This window comes from Neomonachus schauinslandi, chromosome 4 (genome assembly GCF_002201575.2).
Source record: "Neomonachus schauinslandi chromosome 4, ASM220157v2, whole genome shotgun sequence".
NCBI classification, from domain to species: Eukaryota; Metazoa; Chordata; class Mammalia; order Carnivora; family Phocidae; genus Neomonachus; species Neomonachus schauinslandi.
The window spans coordinates 140,707,792-140,729,223 of record NC_058406.1 but is presented as its reverse complement, the minus strand read 5'-3'; the positions used below and the strand labels follow the sequence as shown (position 1 = coordinate 140,729,223).

General features: G+C 31.5%; 1 protein-coding gene across 1 annotated transcript in view; it reads right to left on the bottom strand.

Annotated features, from left to right (window-relative positions):
* Positions 1-758: 758 nt before the first annotated feature.
* The window catches only part of CNBD1 (cyclic nucleotide binding domain containing 1), a 328,386-nt gene continuing 307,712 nt past the window's right edge, over positions 759-21,432 (bottom strand). The window contains exons 9-10 of the mRNA XM_021688390.1: positions 2,546-2,655; positions 759-1,001 (exon numbers count right to left, since the gene is read on the bottom strand). Of these exons, the coding sequence (XP_021544065.1) occupies positions 759-1,001; positions 2,546-2,655 (353 nt within the window). The remainder of the gene's footprint in view (positions 1,002-2,545; positions 2,656-21,432) is intronic.

Genomic DNA, 21,432 nt, shown 5'->3' with positions numbered 1-21,432 from the left:
ACAAGCAGGGGCAGAGGGAGAGGGAGAGGGATAAGCAGACTCCCCTGCTGAGCAGGGAGCCTGATGCGGAGCTCAATCCCAGGACCCTGGGATCATGACCTGAGCCAATGGCAGACGCTTTACCAACTGAGCCACCCAGGCACCCTGGGAATGTTTCTAATTGAGTTTATTTAAAGCAAATTTCTCACCCATGTTCATTTCTATGAATTTTTCCTCTTTTATCCTTTATCCAATGTTTGATATTCTTGTTTTATTATACAAAAAACTATATTTTCTTTAATGTCCTGTTATGTCATCATTTATTAAACCCTATTCATTTATCCTTCATACTCAATTGCATTTCCTATTTGAGTATAATGTTTGGAGGACCAAACATGGGTGGCTGCATGATTATTCTTTTAATACTACTAGAATGCTAGAATTTCAGATAAAGGCTTAAATGCTACAAGCCACAATTCTTCATACACACTTGATCTAGACTGTACATTGGAAGACAGCACACTCTTGACCTGAACCAGAAACATAGAAGCAATAATTGTAGATATGAAAAACCAAAAGATACTCCATAAAAGGAAGGTATGATGCTATTAATGGTAACTTGGGAATTAGAGATTTTATTAATTTCAAATCAAAGTGTTTTGAAATATTGTTAATACTTTCTAAAAATAACACAATTAAATCAGACAGAATATGAAGTATTAAAGGGGACTATCTATAGATACATTGTTTCTGTAAATAACATATATATACACCTACACTTACTTGAGTGTCCTTCTCTTTCTATGAAATATATCCACACTTGTCAAAAACTCATCAAATAAAATGGTATAAAAGACGTGTATGTATTTACCAAATAGGTCCTTATCTTCAATGATTGCCATCTCAACCTCTTTTCCAGTAACTATTGTGCATGTGAAAGGAACTTGAAGAAGAACACTAATCTCACCAAAGGACTCCTTCTCCTTAAGTCTACCCATACAAACAAGTTTTTGAATTTTTTTCTGTAAGAGATACAGATAATTGATGTTCAGTGAAACCACTTTCATTCAATGGATAAATACTATTATTATCAGAAATTCACTGTTCAGAAATCATTTTGGTGTATGGTATTTAAAATAAATTGCAATTTCATTCAAGTCAGAGAAAACAGTTATGTACACATTTATTTAAATTATATTAGAACAATAGTAAATTGATAGACAAGTTCAACATTTCTAAGGTAATTGAAAGTACTGTCATTTAGTGATCTGCAAATTAAATTTTTAATCCACCAAGATGTTTAGGAAACATTGAGCTCATTCCATTTCTCAAGGTCCAAGGATAGCATTTTGTAAATATAGCTTAACTTTGTATGTTTTCTTAGCTATCATTTATTACCTCAGCCGCAGTTGCAAGGCACATTTGTTGCACTAACAGAGAATGAGAAAATAAGCACAGAGGGCTAGCATCAGAATTGATGGAATTAATGGCCACAGATGGAATTCCATCAAGACTTTCTTGTTTAAATAATAAAGAAACATGGAAAGTGAGTTTGACTCAGGGAACTAGCAATTTAGGTCCAAATTAGAAACAGTGGAAAAGGGCCTACCAGGTTTTCAGTATGCATGATTCTGGAGAAAAAGTTGAAACTCCAAATTATCTTTTCACAGAGATCTCAACAGCATCAAAATGGGGATGAGTTGATGAGCAGTATGATTAAAAAAAAAAAAGAAGTGTAGCTCTCAAAGTAGGTTGATGACATGAACTTGGAAGAGGTGAAAGCCTTTATTAAATATCCTGGGGTCAAAAGCCAATATCTAACTTGAAGAATTGCCACTTATATAAATGGCAGATCTTCACACTGAATATAATTTGTGTAGCAGAATTCAACTAAGTTTACATATTATATTAAACGCCATTGAAGACTGCTTGACCAATCAAAAAAAGAATTAGCTCTAACTTTTCTATCACTGCATTAGTGTTTTACCTGTTCTAGAACCTCATAAAACTGGAATCAAATAGACTGGGTTTGATGTTTTTGCCCAGCCTAATGCTTTGAGATTCATCCATATTCGTGTATGCATTACTTCTCTTTATTGAAGTATGGCATTCCATTGTAAGAATATATCACAATGCTTCCATCCGTCAATTGACGTTTGGATTACTTACAGTTTTTCGCTTATGAAGATTCATGTGAGTCTTTTTGTAATGTATATTTTTATTTCTCTTGAGTAAATAAAGTGGAATTTCTGGGTCAAATGTAAAGTGCATTTTAACCAATCTGGTATTCTTAAAGTGGTACCTTGTTGTGGTTTTAATTTACATTTCTCTGAGGAATAAAGATATTAAGCATCTCTAATGTGCTTATTGGTCATTCCTATGTCTCACAACTCAAAATACAATGTATTCTACATTCCTGTATCTTACAACTCAGTAAAAAGAAAAGAAATAACAAAAAATAGTCAAAAAAATTGAACAGAAATTTCACAAAAGGAGACAAATAAATGTTCGATAATTAGGCTAGATTCAATTATGATTAAAGAGAATACATAAGTTTAAAACTTACCACTTTTTTTGATTGTAGTTTCATAAGTCCTACAATATTTCTATAAATGTCACAATATCCAGAATTAATATAAGCCACAAAAGAAATTATCTTTCCACTTTCCACTATCACTGAAAATAAAAAAGATAATTCATTATTTTACAGTCTTCTCTACAAAAAATTATTTTAGATATCACAATAAAAGATGACATATTTAATTCAGGAACTGTTAATGGCAAATTTTTTAATGGCTGGCAGTTTATATGTAGTACTCAGCAAATGATAAAAAATTTACATCTGTTACTTATATTTGTAACCTAATATATAGGTGAATGTTGACAAGACTTTGGCTGTAAAGACAATGGTATGCTAGTAAACTGTCAGGCGGAGGACATGAAAGTGTGGGGCAAGGCCCAATTTGTAGCATTTGCTGATTTTTATGGTATAAATATTCCTGCCATGGCTAATTTCAAATTGCTAGTGTCTTAACAACCAGCTCACAAAATCCCTGAATATTTAGCTTTTGACTTTCTGGGGGCTGACTTGAGTCAGGTCTGGCACTCTGCTAAATACAGCCGTGGTTAAAGCGAGGACTTTGAAGCCATACTGGCCTGGTTTAAAACTCTACTCTGCTACTTTGTAAGTGACCTCAGATAGATTATAGAACTTCTCTGAGCTTTAAGTTTTTCAACTTTAAAATGGCAAAATTGGGGTTCCTTGTTCTATACTTGACACATGGTAATTAAGTGTATATAAAGTACTTACCATAAGGTTTGGCACATAATATTACATAACAAATCATATTATTATTGTCATTATTATTTTCTCAAATTTGTGAAGCCACCCTAAGGCCAAGATATACTTGAAGGTGAACTGGATAATACCTTTACAACTATCAATGGATTAAAAAGCAAGGTAAATAAAAAACATCTGATCTATATAACATTAAATTATCAACATAATATAATTTAAATAAAATAAATTGGATTTATATAAATTAAAATTACTATTTCAAATTGAATTTCAGTTTTGTTCATTCTAAAACATATCAATATTTTTTTTCCTAAAAACCCCAAACACAAAAGTGATAATATAAATATAAAGATGTATATGTATCTTTCCTGTGATTTTATAAAGTAGACAACTTAAAAAAATTTTAATTATTCAAAAGCATTTATTTCATAGTGTAGAAGAGTATATATCAACATGAGAAAAAATATTGATATTATTTAAAAATAAGCTAGAGAATAGCATAGCTCTTTAAAAATTAGGGTTAAAAAAGAACAAGGTGGCAATTGGTAAATATAATTTACCATAAGCAAAAAATGAATGCCAACATACAATGGAAAATACTTTAAGATAAATCAAGTGACATTTCAATTATTTTGCTGACATGTTTATGAGAATATGATATCTCCCTTTCCTTATATAATATTCAGAGCCCAAAGTTTATAATTAAAACATTAAAAAGTTATTCTACTATCACCAATCATTTATTTTGCTTAAATAAAAATTTATGGTAACACTTCTACTGTCTTATATTGTATTTGTTACAGCCAAACATTGATACTATAAATTTATCTTAAGACATCAAAGTAAAGCATGTCTGTAAAATTATATATAAATTGTATAGATAAGAAGAAATTTTCTCATAGATCATACTCTGAAAAGCAAAGAGTATCCTTCTGTCAAAAGGTTATATGATAGTAGAGAAAATGTTATATGATAATAGAGACTATCATATAATTGTTTTACTTTTTTTAGTCAATCAATAGGATATAAAGGGAGGCATAGAGCCTCTTGGTAATTGTTGTAAGAATAGGATGCACTTAAATAGACACTAAAGAAGACCATTATTTTAAATGTTCAGAGCTGCACTACTGTAAATTTTTTCTTGAAAGTCAAGCCCTATATAGATCATAGAGAAGCATATATAATATCAAAGAGGATAAAGACCGTAGAAATTTCTCTTTGTATTGAAGGCTTTCAATTTATTTGAACCACTGCAGCAAAATCTATGAGGCAGTCTCATTCCATAGAGGGGATATTTGCTACCTGAGTAATTGTTTATGGTCTTTATAATAATCATAGCAAATGTTTATCTTAAGACAAATATAGAAAAACCATTTTCATCTAGGTAAGTAGTTTGAATTTAATAACATTACAAAAAATGTGTATCATCACTTGGTAAGAAATTTTAAATATTACTTTTTTAAATGTTTTATTTTGAAATTTGGGTTTTATTTTTTTAATTTAATTTAATTTTATTATTTTATGTTAGTCACCATATTTTGACTAGAAAAAGAGTCATACGAATTACCTATAAAGACTTAACAACCCCCACCCCATTGTGTTTCCTAGTTTTACCTATTTGGCCTCTGATTCTGCTTCCCATTACAAAGAACTTATGTCAGTGATGTCAAGATTAATATTGTCATCTCTATACTCATTCCTCTTGGGTTACATAGAAAATGACAACATAAAAAAATCCAAAGGATTATAACACAATATTAAATGAAAAGATTTAGTCATGAACTATATAGATTAAATGTTATTATTATTTAAATGTCATATTCATTGATGTTAAGGAATTAAAGTTGATTTGTATTTAAAAATTAGGTTTTGCGAGAATCCCCTCTGGAGGGAATGGAGGACATATGTTTATGATTGCTTAGGACTGATATTCCTCCACCCAACATGAGATTCATCCATATGAGTGGATACACTACCGCATAAGAAAATGTTGATTAACAAGTTTGGAATTTTACTAGGATTCCAGAGGCACAGAATTGAATCTTAAAAGAGAGGAGAAGAAAGAGGGAGAAAATATTCAGAGACATATAGTGCATCTGTAAAGTCTTAGGTCATTTAAGATAGCCTATCAACTCTTTTTTTTTTTTAAAGATTTTATTTATTTATTTGAGACAGAGAGAATGAGAGAGAAACAGCACATGAGAGGGGGGAGGGTCAGAGGGAGAAGCAGACTCCTCGCTGAGCAAGGAGCCCGATGCGGGACTCGATCCCGGGACTCCAGGATCATGACCTGAGCCGAAGGCAGTCGCTTAACCAACTGAGCCACCCAGGCGCCCTAGCCTATCAACTCTTAATGATGGACAGAAAACAAGGGTTTAAGTGGAGAAAGAAACTTGCTGTAAACACCAGAACTTTCTGCCCTGAGATGTAGTAGCATACATCAGCCCTAGTATTGTGGCTTGCATTTCTCCTATATATGCGTCCTGATGTAACTGGTTCTTGCATATATGAATTAAACTAAAGGAAGACACTAATAGCAAAGCCCTTTTGACCAGAGTTTTGTTGGTTATACTATCACAGTTGATAGTTATCCCCACCCTTAAGCCCAAAACAATGTACATGTGAGAAGGGAGTGGAAAGGAAGAAACACAAAGAGAGGTTCAACCTATAATCACCACTTCAAAGAAAAGAGTAAACAAAACCAAAATTTCTGTAAGTAAACATGCTAATACCAAAGTCCAGCAGAGTATTATTTTAAGTATTACTTTAAATACCTATATTGCTTTTGTTATTACAATTATTTTGCTCATAAAAAATCAGAAAATACACAAGAATACATAAATTACATGTATCTTATATACATATACATACATATGTATAAATATATAAAATATGATGCATGTATAATATGTATGCTCATAAAATTTATATATATACATAAAGATAACCATTGTTAATATTTTTATTGCATACATTTCCAGAATATTTGGAAAATTCTGAGAATATATATGTATACATATAAAATTATAGATTTGTATCATTTATAATGACTGACCAAAAAAAGCTCCCCTCTTTAATTATAAGTTTGGGAATTACTGGAGTAAATTATCTTAACTAAAATAAAAGTCAGGTACAAGTTCTATTTGTCTAAATGTTAAAAAAAATACTATTTGAATTTTAGGAAAATGTAAAGGAAGAAATGGATGACAGGAAGGGCAAAAATCAAAGATCTACTAGAAAAAAGAATGTAGTGAAAATGCCTTTGTGTTTACAAACTGTATTTAAAAATTTTTATCACTAATCTGATTAATATATTTTTAATCTGATGACAAATTTAAAGCCTCTTAATATCCTAATTTTCAAGATTTTGTATTCAAGAACGTTAATAAAATCAATTTTCTTTTAAAATGGAAAAAACTAGGTTTTGAAGCTCCTCATAAAAAATTCAGACATATATTTTAAAACTGGAAATCATTAGACCATTATGAAAAGAACAAACTTGATTTTATCTTAAGGTAAATATCAGAAGGATTTACAGAAACTAAATATTAGGCATTGTTCTTTTTATTTCCATTGTTTATTATATGCTAGAAAGTAGTCACAAGTCCAATAAAACTATTTTATTCCAATTTTCAGATCAGAGTCATGATAAGAAGGATAATTCCTTACTGGTGATTAGTATCAGTACTGGGACAGTTTAAATGGAAACTAGTGATTAAAAAGATTGTTAAAGGACATCTTAATTAAGATAAACCCCATCCCATTTGCCTAACTGGCCAAAACACAGTTTTGGAGCAGAAGTGTATCTGAGGATCTGTAAGACTGATACAGCTTCAAGCAAGATATGCATTAGCTGAATGGAACCAGTTTTCCTTGTAAAATTAGGCTACTGGAAAAAGAATGATATAGAATAGAACTATTGATTGCTATTTTTTTCTTGAAGTATAACGGGCATACAACATTATATTAGTTTCAGGTATACAAAGTAATGATTCAACATTCCCATACCTTGCAAAATGATCACCACAATAACTGTAGTTACTATCTGTCAACACACAAAGTTACAAATTGTTTTCCTTGTGATGAGAACTTTTAAGTGTTACTCCCTTAGCAACTTTCAAATTTATAATACATTATTGACTATAGTCACCATGCTGTACACTTAATCCCAATGACTTATTTATTTTATAACTGGAAGTTTGTACTTTCTGATCCCCTTCATCCAAATCGCCCATTCCCAAACCCCTCTCTCCTCTGGAAACCACCAATCTATTCTCTGTATCTATGAGTTTTGTTTTGTTTGTTCTTTCATTCTTTCAATTCCACATATAAACAAAATCATACGGTATTTCTGTCCTCTAAGTTTGCTTAGTATAACATCCTCAAGTTCCACTCATGTTGTTGCAAATGACAACACCGCACTCTTTTTTAATTGCTAGGTAATAATTCCATTGTATATATATAAAACATATCTTCTTTGTCTATCAATGGACATTTGAGTTGTTCCCATATCTTGGCCATTGTAAATAATGCTCCAGTGAACACAGGGGTGCATGTATCTTTTAGAATTCGTGTTTTCATTTCCTTTGGATAAATACCCAGAAATGGAATTGCTGCATCATATAATAGTTGTTTTTTTGAGGTTTTAATTTTTTGAGGAGCCCTCATACTGTTTTCCATAGTGGCTGCACCAATTTAAACTCTCACCAGCTCCAACTTTGAATTCTCTATACTTTTCTATTCTTTCTCAGTAAGTAGATAGATAATAGGTAGATAGGTAGATAGCTAGGTGATAGATAGCTAAATGATAGATAGATGATAAATAGATTCTATATAGACATAGATAGAGGTTTGAATATATATACATACACTTATACATGTATAGGGGAAGTGTGTGTATATGATATGTCATGGAATTCCATATTCTTTCCTCACATATGTCCTGTCTTTTTATGATCTTTTAAAAGGACTGATGTTCAAGCACCAGTTATATTGTGCTTTGGTTAATATTGCTGCTTTTGTTACTTTGGCTTTAATGAGCTTGGTGTTTTCAGAATTACACATTTGGTTTTGTCTTTTCATTTGAATTTGGAGCACTGCTTCATAATACTAGATTTGATTCCCCTCACGCTTAAGGATTACTTTAATAAATATACAACATACATTTACCTATGTCTACCAGAAAGAAAATGCTACATATGAATTTGCTATTATTATACTAAATTTTGATCCTCAAGTTTTCCAGATATTTCAACATATCTGGGCTTTAAATATCACTAAATAGCAAGAGTCAGCATAAATTCAAAACTATAGATATAGACTTCCAAATACCTCAAACTCTGGAGGTACAGAACATAAAATGATTATACGGGAAATAGTAAATAATACAAAGGTGATTTCTGGAAGGACTTGTATAAGATAGAAATTTTTCTTATAAGTTTGGGAGAATTAGACCAACTGTGTGTTATCTTGATTATTAAAAAATCCCATTTTAAAATGATTTTGGCCTTTTCAAGTTTTCTCATTCATGCTTCTCTTTCTTTTGATATTTTATATTTTATAGAAGTGTATTTTTTCCATCTAGTTTTTTTAAATCATTAGAATGGACTTGTTTATAACACTTTATTATCCTTAAATCTTTATTGTGTCTTTATTGTATTTCATTTGCTTGTAAAAGGGTTTATTTTTTTGTAAGTAATTTTTTCTAAACAGCATTTCATATCACAAATAACTACTATTTCTGTGCAGGTATTGTTTCATAGTTCATTGATCTCTGCACTTATTTTATTATTTTTTAAAATTTCATTTATTTAGTCTTGCTTTCTTTTTCTAAATCTCTGGTTTCAAATGCCTAGATCATTCATTTTCTTTTTTCTTGATTTCTGATGTATTCAACACCACACATTTCTTTTATCTACAGCTTCAACTACATTTCATATATTTTGAAGTAAAGTGATTTTGTTATATGGTTGAGAGTTTTTCTTAAAAGCCTTTAATCAGTGGAGTACAATAATATGTAACTTTCTAAACACTTAGGACTGTCCTTTGCTGTCCTTTTAAAATCAATTCTAAGGTTTAGTTTTGCTCTTGACTCTGTGTGAACACTATACACAATGTATTTTTGTAAACATTGCTTATGTCTTAATATGCGGGGGAAGTTGCTCTTGAATATGGAGTTCTACAAATATCTAATGGCTTGAGTTTTTTATTTGTAATGTTCAGTTTCTAGTTGTCCCCAATTTTAATTTATTTGGTCTATCAGTTCCTGAGAGGACTGTACATAAATAGTTAACTACAATGTTTATGATACTTGTTTCTTCCTATAAGCCTATCAGTTGTTTCTTTATATACTTTGAGACTCTTTGGTGTGTACATGTTCCTAAAAGTCACACTTCTCTCTCTCATTTCTATTATCAATATAAAATGCCTTATTTGTTTACCACAATATATTCATTGAATTCTATCTTGTTATATGTTAAGATTGTTCATCAACTTAACACATAGACTTTAAAATAAATGCATCATGTCATTTATATTGTTCTGTGGTGTGATTTCCTTTTTAAATTATTTCTTCTTTTATGCTTGTCAATATTTTCTAGTGAACTTTCCACTTCTGTATGTGTAGATAAACATTATTTTTAAGACTCCATGGTGTAGAGGTACCATAATTTAGGGGAATGTAATCATTTTTCTAAAGTTAAGCTTTTAAATGGTTCCAAGTTTTGTTAGTTAAAAATATGCTATAATAAATTTCCTTTATGAACATCTATAGATAGGTGCAAAATTTTCTATAAATTAAATTTTCAGCTAACAGACAGATGAAAAGATGCTCAACATCACATTATCAGGGAAATACAAATCAAAGCTACAATGAGATACCACCTCACACCTGTCAAAATAGCTAAAATTAACAACACAGGAAACAGTAGGTGTTGGCAAGGATGTGGAGAAAAGGGAAACTTCTTACACTGTTGGTGGGAATGCAAATTGGTGCAACGACTCTGGAAAACAGTATGGAGGGTCCTCAAGATGTTAAGAATAGAACTACCCTACGACCCAGCAATTGCACTACTAGGTATTTACCCCAAAGATACAGACATAGTGAAAAGAAGGGGCACATGCACCCTGATGTTTATAGCAGCATTATCAACAATCGTCAAATTATGGAAAGAGCCCAAATGTCCATTGACTGATGAATAGATAAAGAAGATGTGGTGTGTATATATAATATTACTCAGCCATCAAAAAGAATGAACTCTTGTCATTTGCAATGATGTGGATGGAGTTAGAGTGTATTATGCTAGGTGAAGTAAGTCAGTCAGAGAAGGACAAATACCATATGATTTCACACATTTGTAGAATTTAAGAAACAAAACAAATAAACATAAGGGGGAAAGGAGAGAGAGAAGCAAACTGTAAAACAGACTCTTAACTATTGAAGACAAATTGAGGGTTACTGGAAGGATGGTGGATGGGGATGGGCTAAATAGATGATGGGCATTAAGGAGGCATTTGTTGTGATGAGTACTGGATGTTACATGTAAGTGATGAATCACTAAATTCTACTCCTGAAACTAATAATACACTATATGTTAGCTAACTGTAATTTAAATAAAAACTTGAAACTACAAAAAATTAATTAAATTTTTCATATAGCATGTAATAGTAAATTCTGATAGATTTTTGATAAATTTGAAAATGAATTCTAATTATTTTAATTGTTATGTCCTTGATATTTACTGAGGGTTGGATTTATTTATGTATTTACTATTTGTATATTTTTAATGAATTTTTGGCCATATATACTGTACATTTTAATACTGGGCTTTTTGTCTTTTCTTATTTATTTGTAGTAATTCTTCACAGAGTATGGTTATTTAATCTTCATTATTGTATACATCGCAAATATTTACTTATAGTTTCCTAAGAATGATTTCATCTATTTATAATCTTACCACATAATTTTTACTATTTTGTATGTAATCAAACCTGTTAAAATTCTCTTGATAAACTAGAAACTGAGAGTGACAATGATTACTAATAATTCCTTATTTTGTTTCAATAAATTTGTAAGATTTTTTAATTTAAATGTTTCATATTATTTATAATTTGAATAATGTATGAGGTAAGAATTTTTATCTCAAATGGATAAAAGTCCCAAAACAATTGATGAAAATTCCATCCTATCCCAATTGATTTGAAAAGTTCCTGCTATCATGTATAAATTGATAATAAAATTATGAAAGTTTTTCTGATAATTGTGATCCTGTGCTCCAATACTTTTTAAATTATTTTAACATTAGACTGTTTTGAGTACTATGAGATAAGTTTTCCTATTGAAATTTTACCAAAATTTTCTTGGAACATATTGTGTTTGCTCTTCCAGATAAAATTATGATGCTGAATATTTTGTTTGTCCCTGCAAACCCACTCTCTTTCTCTACTCTGTTGTTTGCGCTAGAATGCTAATCTTCATATAACTCATCAACCAGGCTCCCTCATCCTTCAGTTTTTGTTTGAATTTGGCCAATGGGAAGCAAATGAAGGTGACTGTAGAAAAGGGAATTTGAAGTACTTATTCCCCCATCTGCCTTCCTGATAGACTACTGTGTAGCAGAGGCTGAACACCTGTCCCAAGGTCACCGACTGCTACAGCAAAGCACTTATACCTATAAATGCAGTCAGATACTGATAATTTCTTTCTAGCCTTTCCCCCTCAGACCTAGAAATGGTAGTAGTTTTCTACTATATATGTCCTTGGGTGCTTCACTATCTTTTGGTACTTTTTGTTAACCTTACCCTCACCTTTGTAAGTAGTCCCTTCCTTAAACTCTCTTCCATCACTCCCATGTAATATGCTGTCTATTTACTGCCAGACTTTTACTGATACCAATGGGCTTCAAGTCCCATAAGATATTCTGTCAAGATTTTCGTTAGCATTCTATTCAATTCATATATTAGTTTAGGTGAAATTAAATGTTTATAATATTCCAATCTAATTTCTATTCCCTAAGTCTTCTTTATACCATTCAAAAAAGTTGTATACTTTGGCCCATAAGGGGTTTACACTTTCTGAGTTCATTTCTGGATACTTAAATTTTTTATGATATTTTAAGTGATGTTTCCCATTATTTTGCAAAATTAGTTACTGTTTCTTGTACAAACTATGATATATTGATTTAAGAAAAGGAAACTGACTCTCGATGTAATAAAAGAAGAGTTTTTAGGAAAAGGCTGACATTTGACCCAAAGTCAATTACAATTACAGTGTCACAGTCAGAATAAATAAAGCATAATAATTGTTGTACTCAAGAAGCTTATTCCACAAGAAAAAGTAGTACTGAGCAACTGTGGATCAGATGGAAGATCCACAGAAGCTTCCTTCTGTGCAAGAAGTGTTGATCATCAAAGAATTTCAGTGACATTACCAATCACTAACTTGATGCTAAGCAAATAGAAATATTTAAAAGGAAACATTTCAAATAACACAGGAACTGTATGATTATCATCTTTCAAAAATATTTCTGATTTCACTGATATTGTTTTTTCCCCTAGCACTGTAATTAATCTTGATATATATCTCACATATATATATGGAGAGGGATGATATATATATATATATCAGATATATATGTATATATATATACATATGGTTAGTTAAATACATAAGTAGGTATATATATTTCATTTCAGTGGGATATCGTGTGTTCTGAAAGTAACCACTGTATTTAGCCTGACATTTGGAATCAAAATCCAATTTTCAGTCGTAATGGCAAAAATAATCTTATCTCACAGAGTTACCTAGATTAAAGAGATAATCTAACCTAATCTTCAAGAGACAGTGCTTTATAAATAGCACTAATGTAATAGAAGAAAATTATTTTCATATTTATGTAGAAAAATAAAAGTTTCCAAGTTTTCACCTGACAATCATATATTTTAACCATAAATTCTATTTAATCATGGTAATTGTCCATTTAACAATGATACACTGATTAGTTACTTCATTCTGACACTACCTAACCATCCTATATTGATTTCATTTCACTTACTTAAGCAGAATTATTTCAGAGATGAATAATCACATACTAAATGGACTGACCCAAGGAAGTACATGGATAGTATGATGCATTCATAATTTGCATCTAGTATATATGATAACTAAATTTATTCATTATTTGAGATAATGATTTACTTCATTAATTTCACAATAATTACTTTTGATTCAGGAGATATTCCACTTGGTATATGTTAATGTAATCCGGACCAGTGTAGGTAAACTGTTCAAGTAAAGAGATTTATTTTATTATATGCTTTCAGAACATTGGTTATTTATACTCACATTCGTTCAATCACTCTCTATTTATGCAAAAGTACACTTTAATATACCTACTAATGATCCAGCCTTCATTTCTGTGCACAATATTCTGACTCAAAAAACATGTGAAAATGGTTGTTTTTAATATTTTAGTATTTTTCAAAACAACTTTAAAAAGATATAAATCCCATTAGCATTTTCAAAAGTGGAATATTAATGCTTTTCCTATAAGATTTTGTATACTACTTTTATATTAATCATTTTTATAATACTTATTTGTTATTCGGAAACTATTGTTTTCCTTTTAATCTCATTACTTTTATACACTGAACATTCAATATAAATTGTATACCCATAGTTTTCCTATTGTCATCTCTATTTTTAACTTAATGACTAATCCATTTATGGATTTAACTTAATGACTAACCCATTTTCCACTAATGCCAAATGATATCTAATTAAATATCTTTTTCCCCACATGTGCAAATTGTTCTTTTCTAACACTCTTTAAAAAAAAATACTAGTCTTTCCCCATTGATGCATGCTACGTCCTGTTAATATACTACAAACCATTCTTCTGCATGTTAGTGTCTTGTATAAGCTAACACCCTAATGAAAACCTAAGCCAAGGGTATGAAAAAGTTGTTAAAACTTTTATTAGAAGTAAACTTAGAGCATATGTCAAGAGTGACATAATTATACACATTGATGAAATACTTCTAAGAATTTTTCCTAAGGAAATAATCAGGTAACTAGTCAAGTACTTGGGCATTAAGTATTCAAAACTGAGAATGTAATATTTTATGCAACTTAAGTGATAATCAAAAGAGAAATGTTTAAATAAATTATAATAAATCATAGAATATATTATGCTTCCACTAAAATTCAGAACTCTTGAAACTGCTATTGACTTGGAATATTTTCATTTTAAAAGGGCCAGTGAAAAAGATTCCATTGGGGCGCCTGGGTGGCTCAGTTGGTTAAGCGACTGCCTTCGGCTCAGGTCATGATCCTGGAGTCCTGGGATCGAGTCCCGCATCGGGCTCCCTGCTTGGCGGGGAGTCTGCTTCTCCCTCTGACCCTCCCCCCTCTCATGTACTCACTCTCTCTCATTCTCTCTCTCTCTCAAATAAATAAATAAAATCTTTAAAATAAAAAAAAAGAAAGAAAAAGAGTTCCATTAACTTTATAGTACTCAACTGTGACCAAATATATAAATATTATTTACTTTTGAATTAAAATCCTGGAAAAAATATAGGAAAAGGTTAATAATCCTATAAGAGCATAATTAGAAGTTACATATGCTTTATAATCTTTTGTTTTCCCAAAATGTATACACTGAGTATATATACTATTCTCATAAGTAGATGTCTGGGGGTCACTGAGAACAAATAAGAGCTGTACAGCATGCTGCTTCTCCAGAAAACTCATGGTACAGCAGACAGAGGCCAATATAGTTTGGTAGCCTTTCCCTCACAGGGAAAGAGAATTGTACATCATTCAGCATTCTGCTTGCTGTTTTGTTAGGCTGCTTGATGGGTTGGCTTCTGCCCCATTTCTCTTGGATCATGGGTGGGATCTGGCATCCTCTAAATATATGGGGGCTGCTAAGAACAAAAAAGAACTGGGTGGCATGTTACTGCTTCAGAGGACCCACCATACAGCAGAAGATACCAGAGAATACAAGCGATTATGAGTTCCTGAAAAAAAAAACTAACCAGAAAATTCCTCTAATTAGGAATCTACACACACAAATCCAGAGAAGACATATCCACAGAAAAGGTTTGAGAGGCCCCAGATTCTCTAGCTAGACTGGTGATTGGTAAAGGTTTTCCCCTGTATAACCATAGTTCATAAAAACCAGGAGGGGTGGATGTTTTTTTCGAATGTACAAATTTGGATAATAGCCCAAGCGAAGCGACAAAATAAATCTTCAGAAACCAACCCTGAAAAAATGGAAATATATGAAATACCTGGCAAAGGATAAGCAATAACATACCTAAATATTTTTGGAAAGAAAAGCTAGCAAGATGGTAGAGGAAGCCTCAGACCTGTTTTCCCCTCAGAGAAGTGAAGTTAACATTTCACAACTAATTGCCTTTGTGAGAAATCCAGAAACCAATTAAGAAGTTCCTACAATGTAGGCAAGCACAAAACCAACCACATAAAATTTGGTAGGAAAATTCATGTCACTTTCTCACCAGGTCCCTCCTAGTCATGTCATGGCATGATTAGGAAGAAACCACTAACACCCAAATTCTCTCTGGGTAGAGAAAGGAGTGGAACACATACAGTGTTCTGACTTTTTGGAAGCTGCCCAGGGGACTGATTTCTATCTTGCCTGCATTTAAGTACTGGCGGGAAAGGGGTCTCAGGTTGGGGTCCACTGAGAACAAAAGTGTTCAACATGTACCAGAGTCTACAGTACCACAGACAGACACTAGGTAGTGTTCATTAGTAGAACTTGGCAAACTTCTTCAATAAGGAGATTATACATATAAACTCAGAGAGAATACATCCCCAGAAAAGGCTTGAAAGATCCCTAGAATATCCAGCTGGGCTGACTGAAGAAAAACCTCCCTGTGCAAAGACCATAACACAAACACTGGAGAAGTGATTGATTTTTTTTAAATTTCCAAAGTCCCAACAGAGGATAACAAAATATACAAAGAAGCAGGGGAATACAAACCATTCAAAGGGACAAATTAAATCACAAGAAACTGATCCCAAAGAAATGGAGACATGAATTACCAGACATAGAATTAAAAAAAAAAAAAGTCATAGACATGTTCAATGAATTAAAAGAGAGCACAGATAGGCAATTAAATGAAATCAGGAAAATGATGTATGAACAAAATGAGAATATTATCAGAGATAGAAACAATGAAGAACCACCAAACTGAAATTCTAGAATTAAAGAATAAAATAAATGAATTGAAATTTAAATGAATTGAAAAATCCATTGGAGAGACTTTTTAGCTCTTGACCAGACAACAGAAAGAATCAGCAAATTTGAAGATAGGAATTTGAAATTACTGAAGTACAGGAGCTAAAAGAAAAATAATAGAAAAGAATGAAGAGAACCTGAAGGACTTGAAGGACAGCATTAAATAGAACATGCATATCATAGGTGTCCCAAAAGGAGATGAAAAGAAAAAGGGGCAGAGACACTACGTGAGGGAATAATGGTTAAAACTTCTCAAATTTGAGAAAAAATAAATATATAAGGCCAAGAAGCTTAATTCACTCCAACTAGAAGAAAGCATACACACAGACAAATCATAATTAAATTGTCAAAAATCACAAAGAGAGAAATTTTGAAAGCAGAAAGTAAAAACAGCTGTCCCATACAAGGCAGCTCTAGGGATCTGCTGTACAACACTGTGCATATAGTTAACAAATCTGTATACTTCAAAGTCATGTAAGTCTGTGTTTTGAGTTTTTTTACCACAATAAAAAAATAAATTGATGCTAAGATTTGAGTTACTAATATTTTTTCATTATTTCTCCATTAAAACATAGCCTGAGTAATACACACACACACAAACACACACACAATTTCCTATCAACAAAAATTCTTTCAGTTTTTGAAATATTGTTAATCAATCATTGACCTAAGGGAGATGGCACATAATTTTAACTTTGACAAAGTAATTTTTCTCTATTGAAACTCCAGAATTATAATCACACCAGATGTGTTTACAGAGACAACTGAGAAAAGTCTCAGAAATATTTTTAGTTAAATTTTTAGAGTTGTTGAAAATATGTTATTTTTCCAAGTTTGAAGACTTGATCTTATTGACATTATCAAAAAATGCAAATGCAGAAACAAAAGAACCAGTGAAATTAAATTTAATTAAACAATTAGCATGTACCTTTTTTCATGCACAAAACACTATTAATCATGTTTTCAAAAAGCCTGAAATATAGTTACCTAGATGAGGCAAATAATGAACAATAAAACAGTATTATAGGAGAATTAAATGTTTATTGGGTTCCAAATAAATTTTGTTTTTTTCTCTTTTGGAGTTAAAAGAACATCTTCACAATGTCATGTAATGCAAAAACCAAGCATTCAATATATTTTGTTCATATGGTGTGAAATCTTGACTTGATTTTGGAATGTGTCACTATTCTAAGAAGCTTTCAAGCTGGAGGACATAAATATATTTTTAAAAATTTATTCAGATCATTTTAAAATGGTGCAATTATTCAAAAAGAAAAGAGAAAAGACATAATTCACTGGAAGGACATCAAAATAAGTTATGCAGGCTCATGCACATTACCTTTATCAAAATACAAGTATTTATAAAATGTTTTTATAATAAAATAAAAACATTTATGAGCTACATAGAATCTTTTTCTTGATTGGTTAATCCTGTCTCTATTATTTCCAAACTCTACAATTTTCACTGTTAATTTCTTTCTCACAGAGCAATGTTATTTTCTAATTAATCAACATTTGTTGATTAAAGTATTAGAATTAAATTTAGGTAAAATTATGTTAACTTCCTCTCTCCCCCCAATATAATATATATATTATATATATATATATATAAATTATCTGTTGAGAAAAAGTGCACTTTTCCTGTGGCTACAAAAGATGTAAATCTAATTTCTAGAGATGAGAACTAAAATGACTGATATGAAAAATGCAATGGATATGATTTGTAGTAGATTAAACAGTGCACAAAAAATATTAATAAAATGAAGACATGGTAATAGAAACAATCCAAAATAGAACATAGGGGGGAAAAAAAGAATCAAATGCACACACACACAGAGGACAAGCAATAGTGAAATAGAGGACAAGTTCCATCAACCCAACATGTAAATGGGGGTACCCCAAAAAAGGAGTATTTGCAAAATAACAGCCAAAAATAGTCCACATTTGATTAAAGTGAATTTTCCACCCAATAATATCAGAATACATGTTGTTTATAAGTGCACATGGAACACTTACCATATAGACCATATTATGGATCATAAAACAAGTCTTAACAGACTTAAAGGAATTCACCTCACATAAAATATGTTCTTTGACAAAAATAGAATTAAAATTTAAAATCATTAACTGGAAAAAATACTTGGAAGCTTTATAACATATTTCCAGATAAACTATGGGTTAAGAAGAAATCAAAAGGAAAATTACAAAGTGTTTTGAGTGGAATGAAAACAAAGACTAATAACCAACATTTGTGCAGTACATTTAAAGCAGTACATAGAGGGAATAGCATTAAATGGCTATATTAACAAAGGAAAAATTTCTTAAGTCAACAACCTCAGTTTCTATCTTGATACTATAGTAGTGTATTAAACTCAACATAAGCAGAAAAAAAATAATAAAGATAGGAGTAGAAATCAATGAAAGGGAAAATAGCAAAATATAGAAAATCAGTAAACACCCAAAGCTGATTCTTTGAGATCAATAAAATTAATATACCTCAAGCCAGACAAATCACAACAGAAAACTCTGATAATAGCCCTCGAAGATAAGTACTACTATTATCCCTATTTACAAAGGAGAAAAATAAGGCACAAAGTTACATGACTTGTTCAACATCTCACAAATAATAAGTAGTGTAGCCAGAATTCAAACCCAAGTGATTATCCTCCTCTAGTGATGCTCTTTAATGTATTTTATACTACATAATGTTTATTTATATAATTATAAATTTATATTAATCAGTATTTCCATAGCTACATAATTACATATGGATATGATTTAGTATATAATTATATACCACTGAAATCAATCTACACACATTCTGGCACTTTTTCACTTTTCAGTATATCTTGAACATCTATATACATCTGCATATATGATTTGCTTAATTCTTTATATTGGTGGTAGCTTCCCATTGAATGAATGTTCCATAATCTATTTAACCAGCTCCTTCCTGATGGGCACTAATTCGTTTCCCATTGCAAAAAAAATGTACAATATACATCTTTAGATTAACAAGTGCACGTTTATTGGTAGTATAAATTTTTAGCAATAGAATTTGCTAGCATAAAGATTTTTATTTTTTATAGACTTTGACAAATTAGTCTTGAAACATACTGTACCAGCTGACATGCCCACCTAAAATGTGTAAGATTCTCGCTTTCTAACTTCCTAGAGAATCTTGTGTATTCAAATTATTTTCAATTTTTGTCAATGGGATAGGTAGAAAATTCTAATTAAAATTGAATTTTCAAATTATGAGTGAAGTTGAATTATGCATAATTATTCAAATTATGAGTGAAGTTGAATTATTTTTATTACCTCATACAGAACTGTCTTTTTTTTAAATTTTTTATTTAAGACTGGGGAATACTTTATTCAAACCCATCAGAGAAATGGACAGCTTGGGTATGTGACAAAGCGTATTTTTGTTTCTTGTTTGTTTGTTTGTTTGTTTTAAGAATTATTTATTTTAGAGATACAGAGAAAGAGTATGTGAGCAGGGGATGGAGCATATGGAAGAGGACAGAGAGAATCCTCAAGCAGCCTCCTCGTGGAGGGTGGATTCAGAAAGTGGACTCGATCCCAGGACCCTGAGATCATGACCTGAACCAAAATAAAAAGCTGGCCCCCCAACTGACTGAGCCACCCAGGTGCCCTATAAAGTGTTGTGTTTTGAAGCATAGGTCAGTAATTTTATATGAAAGTATACACTAATATATACAAATCAACTGATCACAGCACAACTTTTCAGTGTTTAAAACAGAATAAACTATCCTGTAAAAGCAGCACCTTTGTGACATTTTTAGCTTTAGTACTCCTCTCCTTCTTCACCCCCTTCTTCAACAGAATCCACACCAACCTCCTCATAATCCTTCTCAAAAAACTCTCCTTCCTCTGCGCTCTCACCCACATACCAGTGAACGAAGGCATGGTTGGCATACATCAGGTCAAACTTGTGGTCCAGTCAAGCCCAGGCCTCAGCAATGGCTGTGATGTTGCTCAGCATGCACACAGCTCACTGTACTTTGGCCAGGTCTCCACCAGGTACCACAGGCTGGAAATTAATGCCAACTTTGAAGCCATTGGGGCACCAGTCCACAAACTGGATGGCATACTTGGTCTTAATGGTGGCAATGGCAGCACTGACATCTTTGGGAACCAAGTCACCACAGTACAACAGGTAGCAAGCCATGTATTTACCATGGCGAGGGTCACATTTCACCATCTAGTTAGCTGGCTTAAAGCATTCATTGGTGATTTCGGCTACAGAAATTCATCTTCACATTTGAGATTCCTAGTGTTTTTTAATATTTTTATATATTTTTTGTATTTTCCTTGTCAGCTGTAACTTCCATGTTTTACTAAATGTGAAAGAGAGCATTGATATAATTGGTTCCTTAAAAATTTAATCAAATTAACTAATGTTAGCCATATTAAAATATTCATACTATTATTACAGTATGCTTCTGGTACTCAGTAAGGACTTTTCCAATATTCTAGAAAAGGATGCTATGATCGGTTTTCTGAGACAAACAAAGCAAAAACAATTTACACTAGAAAATATGAGATAGAAAATTTGGGGCTAAGACAAATTTTTGTCTTGATGCACCATTATGAAAGTTATTTCTGTTGCTTACATGTTTTATCTACTGTCGTTTTATAAGAAAAGTGACTAAAATATTAGAAATGTGAAATCTATATAACTAAGTATTTTCTTATACTTTTCTATTTTTTAACAAGTAATTTAAAAAATCTGTAAGTAACTTTCAATCTAATAAAGAGAGCATAAGAACAAAGTATAAGGTATCAGATCTCTCTGTGATAAACAAAAACATCACTTATGCAGGCTACGCAGGACATTGAATAAGTGGTTGAGGTGGTTTGTTA